Source organism: Amphiura filiformis, chromosome 20, assembly GCF_039555335.1.
Source record: "Amphiura filiformis chromosome 20, Afil_fr2py, whole genome shotgun sequence".
NCBI classification, from domain to species: Eukaryota; Metazoa; Echinodermata; class Ophiuroidea; order Amphilepidida; family Amphiuridae; genus Amphiura; species Amphiura filiformis.
Window position 1 is genome coordinate 6,548,959 of NC_092647.1, and position 12,305 is coordinate 6,561,263.

The 12,305-nt window shown below is 34.1% G+C and overlaps 1 protein-coding gene across 1 annotated transcript in view; it reads right to left on the reverse strand.

Moving 5' to 3' along the window:
- LOC140142728 (CUGBP Elav-like family member 3-A) overlaps window positions 1–11,357 on the reverse strand; it is a 250,638-nt gene extending 239,281 nt beyond the window's left edge. The window contains exons 1-2 of the mRNA XM_072164723.1: window positions 11,157–11,357; window positions 10,617–10,699 (exon numbers count right to left, since the gene is read on the reverse strand). Of these exons, the coding sequence (XP_072020824.1) occupies window positions 10,617–10,699; window positions 11,157–11,301 (228 nt within the window). The 5' untranslated portion in view covers window positions 11,302–11,357. The remainder of the gene's footprint in view (window positions 1–10,616; window positions 10,700–11,156) is intronic.
- Between the last annotated feature and the right edge of the window lie 948 nt (window positions 11,358–12,305).

Consider the following 12,305-nt stretch of genomic DNA (forward strand, 5'->3'; position numbering starts at 1 on the left):
TCATTTTAATTTCATATCACAGAGCATAAATTAAACTCAATATTTAATTTAATTTCAAACCACAGTAGCATAAATTAAACTCACTATTTAGTTATTGGTCTTATCAAATAATACATGTAGTAGCAACTATTGAACATGTATGAAGACTAGACTATCATTTCAAAGAAAAAAGATTCTTCAATGATTGCAAAATTAGATGCTATATTCCATATTATGTATATAACACTTGAGATTTTTAAAGTCTGCAATTTTTTCAAAATAGTTCATTTCATGATTTTTCTATATAGTTCAGATAAACTACTATGTGCAATTGTGTGCATTTAAGCATTTCATACAATTATGAAATTAAAAACCGTGTCCTGTCACCTGAAACAAAGAAATGGTTCCCACTGCTGAATTAATAAGGATGTTTTCAAAATCTGTAAACTAAAAGGTATTTAAATGTGCTGACACTTCTTGAAGTTCTCAGTATGAATCGATGCACTTGCATTGCTTGCCTTAGGGTCACAATTTGCTGCCAAATATATGTTTACATTTGCTGCCAACATCTCACACTTGGAATCCAAATATATCTTTAGCTGCAGTATATCATATTTATTTCTTTGAGGAAATTATATATGGGCACATGACAGTTATATATAAATCTATTTATGTTTCTGAAATTCAACATTTAAATAACATTTCAGAAAATGCATATCACTATCTGAAGGTCAAAATTGTCAGTTTCTCACTGACTTGTGCAATAAATGTAGCAACCACAATGTAGTATCCCATAAGACATTGCAACTTCCATTCCAAAATGGTCGCTTTCCTTAGCTGGCACGCTTAATTCAGGCGCTCATTTGAATTTTTCCACTTGAGTTAGCTGCCATTAAGCACTGGCAACTATAATACACGACACATCTATTAGCCACTGTCCCAGACTCAGGCCCAGACTCAGTATAACTGGCTCACCACTCACATACATACAAACGCACGCTTAGTGCAAGTCACTCGCCAAATGGCGGAGCAAACAAAAAGTCACATCTCTTTAGCCTGCCGTGAGTGATTAAATGAGCAGTGTGAACCAGATGCTTAATTTGGAAGTTTGAATCAAGATAATAACAGCGCAATGTTTGAAAGAATATATGTCATTCAAATACTTGTAAAATATGATTGAACAATATTGCAGTGATTTGGTTTTATTATAAATAATGTTTCTGATTGGTTTTTTGGGGGTTTTTGTTTTTGTTTTTTTTAATATTCTTCAAAAAATTATTATAAATATATATTGTTTAAAATTTGAACCATGATGACTGTACCATCATCTGATTATTTTGTGAGACTCATCTTAGATTGACCTATCACTGAAATCATGGAAATAAGAGAATTCTCTTATTTCCATGCTGAAATATATATGGATATAAAGGGTTGATGAAAGAAGCCACTGGGGATGAGAAAAGAGTTTCATATCCAATACTCTAGCATTTTTATCACTTTAGCATTTTATTTAAAAATATTATAAAAAAATCAATATATATATATTCCAGATCATATCCATACACCCCCTTTGGAAGACACAACCTTAATCTTCCACACAGGGAGTGTGAATTTCAAATGGGGTTACCTGAACGGGTGACTCCATTTAAAATATGCACACCCTGTGTGGGAGATTAAGGTCATGTCTTCCATAGGGGGTGTATGAATATCAAGTGGAATAGCCTAGTATGGGATGCACAGTTCCACACAGTTAACATACAATGAAAATCCATCATACTACACAATGCTCAAGTACAAAGTCCCACATAACCATGATATGTAAGTCAAGGTAAGTGAGATACTACTGGGAATGAGAATGAAAGCACAAATCTATGCATTACATTACCCAGTACTCGGGATGCAGAGTCCCATACAAAATGCTGCCGTTTCTAGGGATCTACAATCATGGCGCACCATGTAACCGATCCATTTTTTGTAATATTAACCTGACACACCAATCAAATTTAAGTGATCCATATACACACCGCCATCCATAAAACACACTCATAAACCACACAGGGCCTTGAAACAATGACAGTTATGCTTCAATTATTCAAGTAAAGTGCTTAAAAGCCTCATCATATCACCACACCATTATTGCTATGATCAAAGCCACAATTTTACACCATTTTTTCTACCAAGATACAAGATAAACACCGGTCTCTTTGCACGCTCACCAATCTTTTAAATGCCCCATGTTAAACCATCACTTTCATTTTGGGTTAATAATTGATACTCTCAGCCATTATAGCCATACTTGGTTCTTCTAACAGACAGCTAGCTATAAATTGTATTACTGCAGCATCATACATTTATTTCTTAACTAGAAATGATTGCCATAGGAAAAGGGGATACATTTTGACCATGCTGTTTCAAATACCAAGTTTTTAGCAGAGTGCAAATCCTTTATAAAGGTCACCGATATATTGGAAGAGATATCAGATCCCTATTTGGTTGCACTTTCAATTAAATCCCAGAATTTTGAGCTTGATGATCATTGATTTTTATTTGTTCTTTACATGAAAGGTGACATTTTAACAATTTGTAACAATTAGATCTATATACTTGTTCCCTAGATATTACATGTGGAAGTGTACCCATCAGGTTCAAAATCCATCAGCACTGACATCTACATAGTTGAAATAATTCACCAAAATATTACTATTAAATATCTCAAGGTTTTCAAATCATAGCAATTTATATTCAAAAGATTATTTTATCACAGTTGAATTAGCATGTCATTCTTAATCATGTACTAAATTTCTTGAGTAACAAAATTTCAAATAAATGAACAAAATACTTTTCCCAAAAGACCCTACCACTAATTACCAGTGTTCCCTGAAATAGGATCTAGTTTAATTTGCAATGATTAGTCATTTAAATATTCCTTCAAATTATTCCCAGAGTCCTCATTTTCTTTCTAAATTTTGCCCCGTTGTGACTTCCCATGGCAAATCAGCAGGGCATGTAGCTACTGCACTCGATGTTTAATACTTTGGTGGTTTGTGACGGTATGTACAGTTAGGATGAGAAAAATTATCATGTTACGTCTTTTGATAAATTCAAAATGATAAATCAACAGAAATTTGAGAAATTTTGTAATTAAATTGTGATCTTGATTAGAAGGTGACTGTCATTCATAACTAATTAACTGAATTTTAATCAACTGCATTGAAATGAGTTGACAAGAAAAACATGTTTTCTTTAATATATTTCGCACAAATTTTACAAGCTTAGATTTATTCCCCACTGCAATTGTCATCAGATGGAATGCTCTAGTTACAACTCTGTTAATACCACATCAAATATTTGGCTACAGAAGTTGGATTTACAAGAAACATTGCTATCTTCAGTAGACAGCAGTAATTTATTACACTTCTTCCTCTGCATATCCTCTATGCATAATGTATAATATTGAACAAAATCAATCAATGTCTAGAAATGACCATTTTAAAGGGCAACTTTGTGCAAGATTACTGCAACTAGGTGCTGATTAAGATGAAATATATTAATATTTGCTGTAAAAATATGTACCATCAGTAATAAGAAAGTAATATTTTTTACATTGCATTACCAAATATATTTACATGCTCATGTCGATCTGTGAATAAACAAATGCTATCTTCATGAGATAGCAAAAATATTGCTGATATATCTTGAGATAAAAAAAAATCTTTTGCTGTGTTAATTTATTTATTTGTTAGTACTTTCAAAATGAAGAATTCGTCTTTGTTACTTCAGTGGATAGAAGTTTTTTCTCAGTACATTTTCCATTACATTATTTCAGATATAAATGACTATTATCTCATCTGATCTCAAAAACTGAATGGATTCCGATTGCTTTTAAAAGAGTGCTATCTTCAGTAGATAGCCAGGATATTTATTCTTAGCTGTTGCCAACAAATAGCTATCTTCAGTAGATAGCAGTATTATTATGATTATTACCTCTGCTGTTAGTGCATCTCGAAAAAACTGAATGAATTCTATAGTATGGATCCTAAAATACTGCTATCTTCAGTAGATAGCAGTAATGGTTATTCTTAGCATTTGCTAACAAATAGCTATCTTCAGTAGATAGCATTATTATGATTATTACCTCTTCTGTTAGTACATCTCAAAACTGGATGGATTCTGATTCTCTTCCAAAAGAATGCTATCTTCAGTAGATAGCAGGAATGTTTATTGTGCATTTTGCACCACAGTTTAATTAGACATAGTTTGCCATTAAATAGCTATCTTCAGTAGATAGCAATAACACTTAACCAATGGCATAACGGTTTGAAAGGCCCAAACTCTTTTTAGAATCATTCACTATGTCAATAATATTGGAACCTTATTATGCTAGAGTTTTAATTTGATGATAGGCACAACAGCATGGCAGAAGCTTCTAAAATCCAAATTCTATGCCGAATCGATAACCACTCAAGTTAGCCTGGATTTAATTCCATTGTAACAGTATGCAAACATCAATACTCCAAATATGAGATCAGGTTTTCATAGCAACACTACACTTCCAGTCCATCAAGGAAATGGCCTAAAATTTCACCGCCATGGTGGAAAAACATTTACAAATGGGAAGCAAAACAGTAAGCTTCTTTACATGATACGTACTAAGAATACAAAGCGGATATTAAAAGAAAACGTATCGTTATTAAGAAAAACTTGTAGAAATATGGTGTTGAGAGATTGCCCATGTGGTCACAGGATATGAGCAATTATGTGACGGTTGTCCCTCGAGAATGATCCTAAAATGAATATTAAGCCAGCGTAGAAATAACATAATTGACCCGATTCGTTGCGATTACTCCTGCGATGTGAACAGTGTGGCGTGGTATTTCCCTATGTCTGGGGTTATGTAGATGTACTTCTCCATTTTATTTGGCCATGGCTGAAGGAATTGTGGAATTAAATCAGGGCCTTGTTTTCTTTGAATGCACTAGTTTATCTAAGAATAAGGTCACTTGGTTAAGATCGATTTACTGGCAAAGGCAGGCTTAATTTGAAACGCAGCATTTCTCTTAATTGCAGTAAATTCATTTCATCTTAAAATGCAAAATTTTTTGCTCCACTGATAAAAATATTGACGTCTCTAAAATCTAAGTCTTTCTAAACCTTAATTTTGGCATAGTTTTGCATCTTCAGTCTAGTACCATAAGTGAATTTAAAACATTTTACATGATTTATTGTACCATATAGCCAAGATGCTCAGTTCATATCACAATGATCCTTTCATACAACTGATTGAACTGTGACCTCTAACTTCATATGAAGATGACCACTGCTATAGCCAAAGGGTAAATCAAAAGACTGAATAATTTACATTTCTTTATGCAGCTGTCACTGGCAAAATTGACCCTACCCTGCTTAAGGATTAACCTTATATAATTCATTCCTAATTCATTCCTTCAAATTAATGAGCAGCAAAATTGTTCAAAGATTCACAGTTTTATCATCATGAATGGTTGGGGAGTCACTACCAGGCGGTGATGGAAGCGATATCGCCAATTTTGAGGTCGCCATTGGATTAACACATAATCATGAAATCTTCACAAACAATTCTAAATTTGTTATGTGGTGTCAAAGCAAAATTATCTCACTCTAAAACCGTCGGGGTTCTGCAAAGTACCCCACTGCAAGTATGTTAATTTTCCATTTGTAATTGCTAACCGTGTATTTTGAATGGGGCTGTCAGCCCTGTATCTTCGCCAGCCTCGTACGTCGCGGTCGCGCTTCCTATGCCGCCTGGTCACTACCAAGTTGCGATTTATATTAGGTCAAGATTGACTAAAGAGCATTTGTTGCTTCCAATTCAAAAACTTACACATAGGAAAACAACAACAGATTCACCCCTCCAAAAAAAACCCCTCATAACAGATTTGCCATGTTCATCAAAAGGCTATAAGCAAAGATTAATCTCACCATTTTTTTCTTGGGCAAAACATTAGGTATGTAATTGGCATCTAATTAGTGACTATTATTGTGGATAGGGTCAAGCTCATTATTGATCACTGCCTGTATTGGTAATAGTACCGCTTTCTACCAATGTCATTACAATTAATAGGCTCATGAACATTTTCAAAATTACTATAACGGCATTGGGAATTATGTCTTATTCCTTCATGCAAAGTCCAGATTGGACAAAGCTAAGGGGTTGAAAACTGTAAAAGTGGATATTTCTGCGATTCATTTATTTTTTGCACTTTCGCTTCCAAGCTGTTACCACGAAAATAACGACACACAAATATATTCCTTTTTTGTGTAGGCCAATGTAATGAAATCTAGAATAGTGAATTTAAACACAAGGGAAAAGATTCAAAAAAAAAAAAAAAAAAAAAAATAATTTCATGAAAATGTCAACTTTTACAGCACATTTTGTTGTAGTGATGAAGGCACAAAGACACTAAAAATAAATACATACACAATTTTCATTATTTGTTGGCACCTTTCTTTTGTGCAAACAGTGCAAGAGTCTTGAGCCTGATATTTCAATTGCAAACTAACTGTACTAATTATGCTAATTACCCAAGCATATTGAGAGTGCTAACAAGCCTAGAGGGAATACTAATAATTGAACATCTGAAAAAAAATGGGACCTTGTTTATGGAGAGCCAACGCTCTTTTCTTTCTTCAACCCTATTATATTTGTTAATTTTACACCAGATTTGCGATTTAAATGAAACCGTTCTTGTGAAAACTTGAAGCTTTGGGTGATATTGAAATCCTGTGGGAATAGGATTGATCAGAATTTGGGAGTTGTTTTAAATAATTAAACAAACAGGGCATGTACGTTAAAAATATTTCCTTTTTTATACTGAACAGAATTGTACTTGTAAAAAATATGCCAATCGACTTTGTACAATTTTTGCCTCCAATTTGCAAAATGTTCATATTATATAAAAAAGATCTGTTCTAATCCCACATATGTCAAATTTAGCAAAATTATTTTGTTTTACTGAAATAAAAAATCTTTCCAAAATGACTACATGTTTATATGCAAACTTGATTTCTAAGTACAGAAGCCACTGCCTTTAGCTAAATCAAGGGACAACCTAAAAAGATCTCCTACAATTATCTTCAACAAACACCAAGCATTTGATGAGCTCATCCCTTTTAAGAGTCCTTTTAATTTGACCTCTCCAATGTGTGCAACTCTAAGCACAAAAAAAAAGATGCTACATGTACGTAGCGATGATTCATTCTACGTACTGTACGTTGGATATTAATGGAGGTAGAAATCTTAGCCAAATTTACCGTAAGACGACGGTGTCAGTTTTATTGTTTCATTGTTAAGATGAGACAGTGAATTGACAATGTAATTGTATTAAAGTGGGGGCTCAGTTTTCAGTTATGTTTCATTTGGGTTTTCGCTGGTAAGAATATAATTATGTCTCATCCCTGAGTTTTTATCGTAAATATCCTTGAACAATACGTGTACAGGGATGGTTATTGCCTTTATACATACGGTACACATACACACGTGCAAATACTATATAAATAGACAATATTGCTGCGGTGGGTAGTAGTCCTCCTACATAGTGACTTATGTGTATGATATAGAAGTATGTGATGATGATATAAATAAATTATAAGGCATAGGGGCCACATTATGACAAGTCAGACATTGCGAAATGTTTATGGAGATAAAAATGGAGGATGCATGAAATTTAATGAAATTTAATTTGGTTATTTTGCTACTGGGTACTAGAAAAATAGTGATTTATCATTTGGTATATGGAGAGTCTTTTATTAATAATACGCACACATTATTTTTTTCTTCTTATAATTGAGTCTTCATTAAAATATGACAATGTACAGTGTAGTTAGATTTAATCAAGTTTTTATCATCTGTAATGATTTCATGTTGTTATGTCAAAAAGAGTAAAACATCTGAAAATTATTTGGTTAACAAAATGTTAACTTGCGTTGTAAAACTGATAAGCTTATATGGAAAGATATAAGTTAATGTTTGTATTGGGCCAGTATTAACAGGGATGTTATCATAACAAATACAAATCATTGCTTATCATAGAGCGGCATAACTTTCAATATTTCATTCAAGATATGGAATGATGCTTTAAGTGTTCAAGATAGTGACAGTGTTGCCATTTATGTGGGTAAATATGGGGATAATAAATTAAGCTCAAAATGTTTTTATTTTTTTATAATAATATAACAGATTGTCATATCATTTGTATGCATATGCATTACATTTCTTTTGCTGTTTTATTCCAATAGAAATCCAACAAATTTGCATATCATTATCAAAGAACTAACCATTCCATTTGGGCTACAAACCAATAGCTTTGGCAATCAGGTTATGTTTACACATTCATCAATCAGATATGTTAAAAGGTTGAGACTTTTATAGCTCTTATCTTGAGTATTAGTACATATTTCATGTGAGACATATCATGATATTATATGCCTTTTATGGTTAGAAAAGGTTGCGCATAATGATTCGCATCTGTGCAATCATTCCAATATCAGTATGGGAAAGTTACAAATATATTTGCCAGTTTTGAAAGTCTATTATGTGATATCATTTACACCTGCATTGCCTGGTTTAATTGGAAAAGAATCTGAAAAATATGGTTTTTAATAATCAGTAATCAATGTTAATTTTATTCAATAATTAATGCACCACTTAGTAAAATTAATATTCATGATTATTATTTAGGCTACTTTGAGGTTTAATAATTAATGGTGTTAAATTTACTTCCTTAACCCCCCCCCCCCCCCCATTAGAACCCTTGACCCCCTCCCCCTAAATGACCAATTTGTACATGCTTCAATGCTGTGTATTCTTTAAGTAATTGGGGTTTAGTTGACCATTTGAAAAACAATGAAATACAAAGAGACTAATTTCCTTGTGATCAGGGGGTTGGAGCTTAATTCATTGAGGGTGTCAGAAGGAAGTTTTTGCTTATTTACAGTGGTTGCCCCCCCAAGACCACACTGCTTCAACGGAGGACAGGTATTTCAACTCTTATTCAGCCCACTCCCCCCTGCCAGTGGCGTAGCATGTGTCATCACAATGGGGGGCACCGACCATGATTGGGGGCACCGGGTCTGATGAGAGGGCACAAGCCATTTTTCAGCAATTTTCCACTGAGATTTTTTAAATTTCGGATCAATTGGGGGCCTATGACGCTACACCACTGCCCCTTTCCCCTTCAAATTGTGAAAGTCTAGTTACCCGCAGCAATTGATATCTATAGGCTATTCTTGGCAAATGAGGTCTGATAATTATTTGTATGGAAATGCAGAAGCTCTCACTAATACATTCAGCACATAATTTACATATATAATATTCAGCAATAAGGGAATGAAATAAATTTATATACTTTAACCTTGGTAGCAACCCATTGTTTTATTTATTGGTTTGTTTTAAATCAAATTTTCTCTGAATATAAATAGGCCCTAGATGTGAATTTTTTATTTTATGATGAAAACAAGTTTGCATATCATTCAATATAGATAATTATATATGCAATTTTTTTTATCTCTCCATAAACACCATCCAAAGTTTATAGGCAAGATTTTTAAACCATTTTCAAAATAACATCTGTACAATGTACATGCAAAGCAGTCCAAGTTCAACCAAGTGTGAACTACATTACAGGCTGGGAAATTAATTACCAGAGTAGGCCTGCTACTACATTAGATGAATACTCCCACATTATAGTTGGTATCATGCCCATGTATATAAATTGAGTTTTATAGGCTTTAGGCTTCATAACCATAATAACTGTGCCATATTATTACTAGCATATTCTATCAGGTTCACTGCCAAGTGCATAATAAATGTTCTTATAGAGGTTTTGTATGTAATTCAACATTAGGCCTACTTAATTAATGTGAGAATTTCATTTATTTTCAAAATAGTTTTGGCTATATATATTATTGGCTGTAATAAATCTAAATAATAAATGTATAATGTATTCCACATACTTCATGATTAGAAATGATTCAGCTCATTACATTTTAAGGGATATCTTTGCAAGCTTGGACTTTAAAAAAATTATTTATACATTTTTTTTTATATATATCATTTTTATCTCTAGGTCAAACAAAAATGGGTCATTGGTATATACATTAATGTTCAAAAATGACGTTTCAAAAATGGGTCACCCCATGATGTTTTGGTTCATACTTCTTCTCTCTATCCTAGGAGAGACCCAGTTGCTCAAATTACACAAAATTTCTTGGGGATCCCTTTTCTTTATTGTCATTCACCGGGGTCACGCGAATTTATTTGACAGGCCATAATATACCACGATCGAAATACAAACAAGAACAAAAGAAGCAGTGGAGCGACCGCTGATGCGGCACGCGACTCGGCCGGCAATTGACATATTCAACTTCTAGTACTGGAACAAAGAAATCTATAAGCAAAAAAGCTAACAGAGTTCCAGACGTGCTATAATATAGGAAACAAATTGTATTGTCGACTCATTGGTGCATCAATAAAAAGTAAAAATGCATGGTAAAATTTAAATGTATGGATGGTGTTGCTGGGTGGATGGTAGACAAAATTATGTTGTAGAATGAAATGTGGATATATTTTTTAAAATTAAATACAGTACTCTACTACCTACCCCGGGCAGCGTTTTCTGTTCATGAAGAGCTGTTTGTGCTCGTATCGCACTCTCCCGGTCACAGTATGTTAAGAAGGCACAGCCTAGAAATATAATATGAAACCATAAATACATTTTTTAATATTTTATAGTAAAAAATGAAAAATAGTATATTTAGCAGTTTCAATGGTTACAGATTTGCCGTGTCTATAAACGGCGCGTGTGCATGTTGTGATGATCTTGATGTATGCCGGTATACGGTACATGTTCAAGTTTAAGAGTGAATGAAATTTAACCCTTGTCCATGATTTTACGATGATGCGGCAACCTCGGTATCATTGTGCATCTTATTTCGTCAGATGCTATTTATTTTCATCTCGCCTCTTTTTGATCAACGGTGTTTAAAATATGTTTTTCAACACCACTATAAAATACGGGAAGGATGTGGGTGGTTGCTATACTAGTGATACAAGGTCAGATGAACGGATGACTATTGAAGATGATGATGAGGTCGGAGGATGGGGGCGAGATGAAGATAGGGGAGCTGAAAATCTGACGTACCTTTATGCATGCCGGTGAAGCGATCCCTGAGAACGGTCAGCTCATAAATTCGCCCATGCGCCTCAAAATCCGGCCGTAAATCTTTTTCCTCCAAATTCCTTGGAATTTGTCCGACGAACAGTTTAATAGCATCGTGATCTTTCATTGGAATTGTATGGGGAGCGTTGTTGAGGACGATAGGTTTTGGGGTGGCTGAGAAACGTTAGCGCTTGGGGGTGGTTGTTGCTGCTGCTGTTGGTTAACATTTGTATCTACGGGTCCGCTGTTTAGCTGTGTAGCTGCCATATTCGTCATTGTCAAATGCTGATGCTGCTGCTGAGGTTGACTGCTTATGTAGTGCATTCAGTTAGTTGAGTTCTTCCCGTTATAATAAAGATGTAATCCCCTCTCACTCACAGCCTAGCCAAGCGTAACTGTCCACTCTGAGAATTGACCGAAAAGCAGAGAGACAGAGCAACGAATCAGACCAACTGGACCCCCTTATCCTTTCCGTGTGTGAGGTATCTTACAGATGATGCTGTGTGGATGAGGCCGGCTTATGACTGTGCAATCATTCACGGACGAACAAATAACAAGCGGCGCGCGCATACAGAGCTCCCTAATAAACCAGCCAGCAACTCATTCGCGTGGTAAGAATAGTGAGCCACACTTCTGCGGGATTTCGTATGCAAATTTTGTCATCCTCAATGAATATTATTATTATCTTGAAAGGAATTTCCCCTCATCGTTGACGAACATCTAAACATAATTTATGCTCTCACCTTTAAACTCGCAGTCTTATTTCTATGTCGATTTAAAAATTGGTTTTTAGAAGAAATAAAAACAATTTATATTGAAGTGGAATACTAGTATTTGAAAATATATATTGGTGTTTTTTGTGTTGTACAGATGTGTTGGACAAAGAAAACAGTTGGCGACCAAGCGTAGCTATCAGCAGAAACACTGAACAAAGAAAGCAAAATTACTCTGGTAATTGCACGTTACCCATAGCATTATAGCAAAAAAAGAATAACAGAAAAAAAGGTCAAACATCCTTTATTGATGTACTGTAATTATTATAATTTTGAGAAGCAAGCATTATATTTAATTTATTAGCGATGGTAATGCCTTGATTATAAATAATTCATATGCAGGCCTATAATATAATTA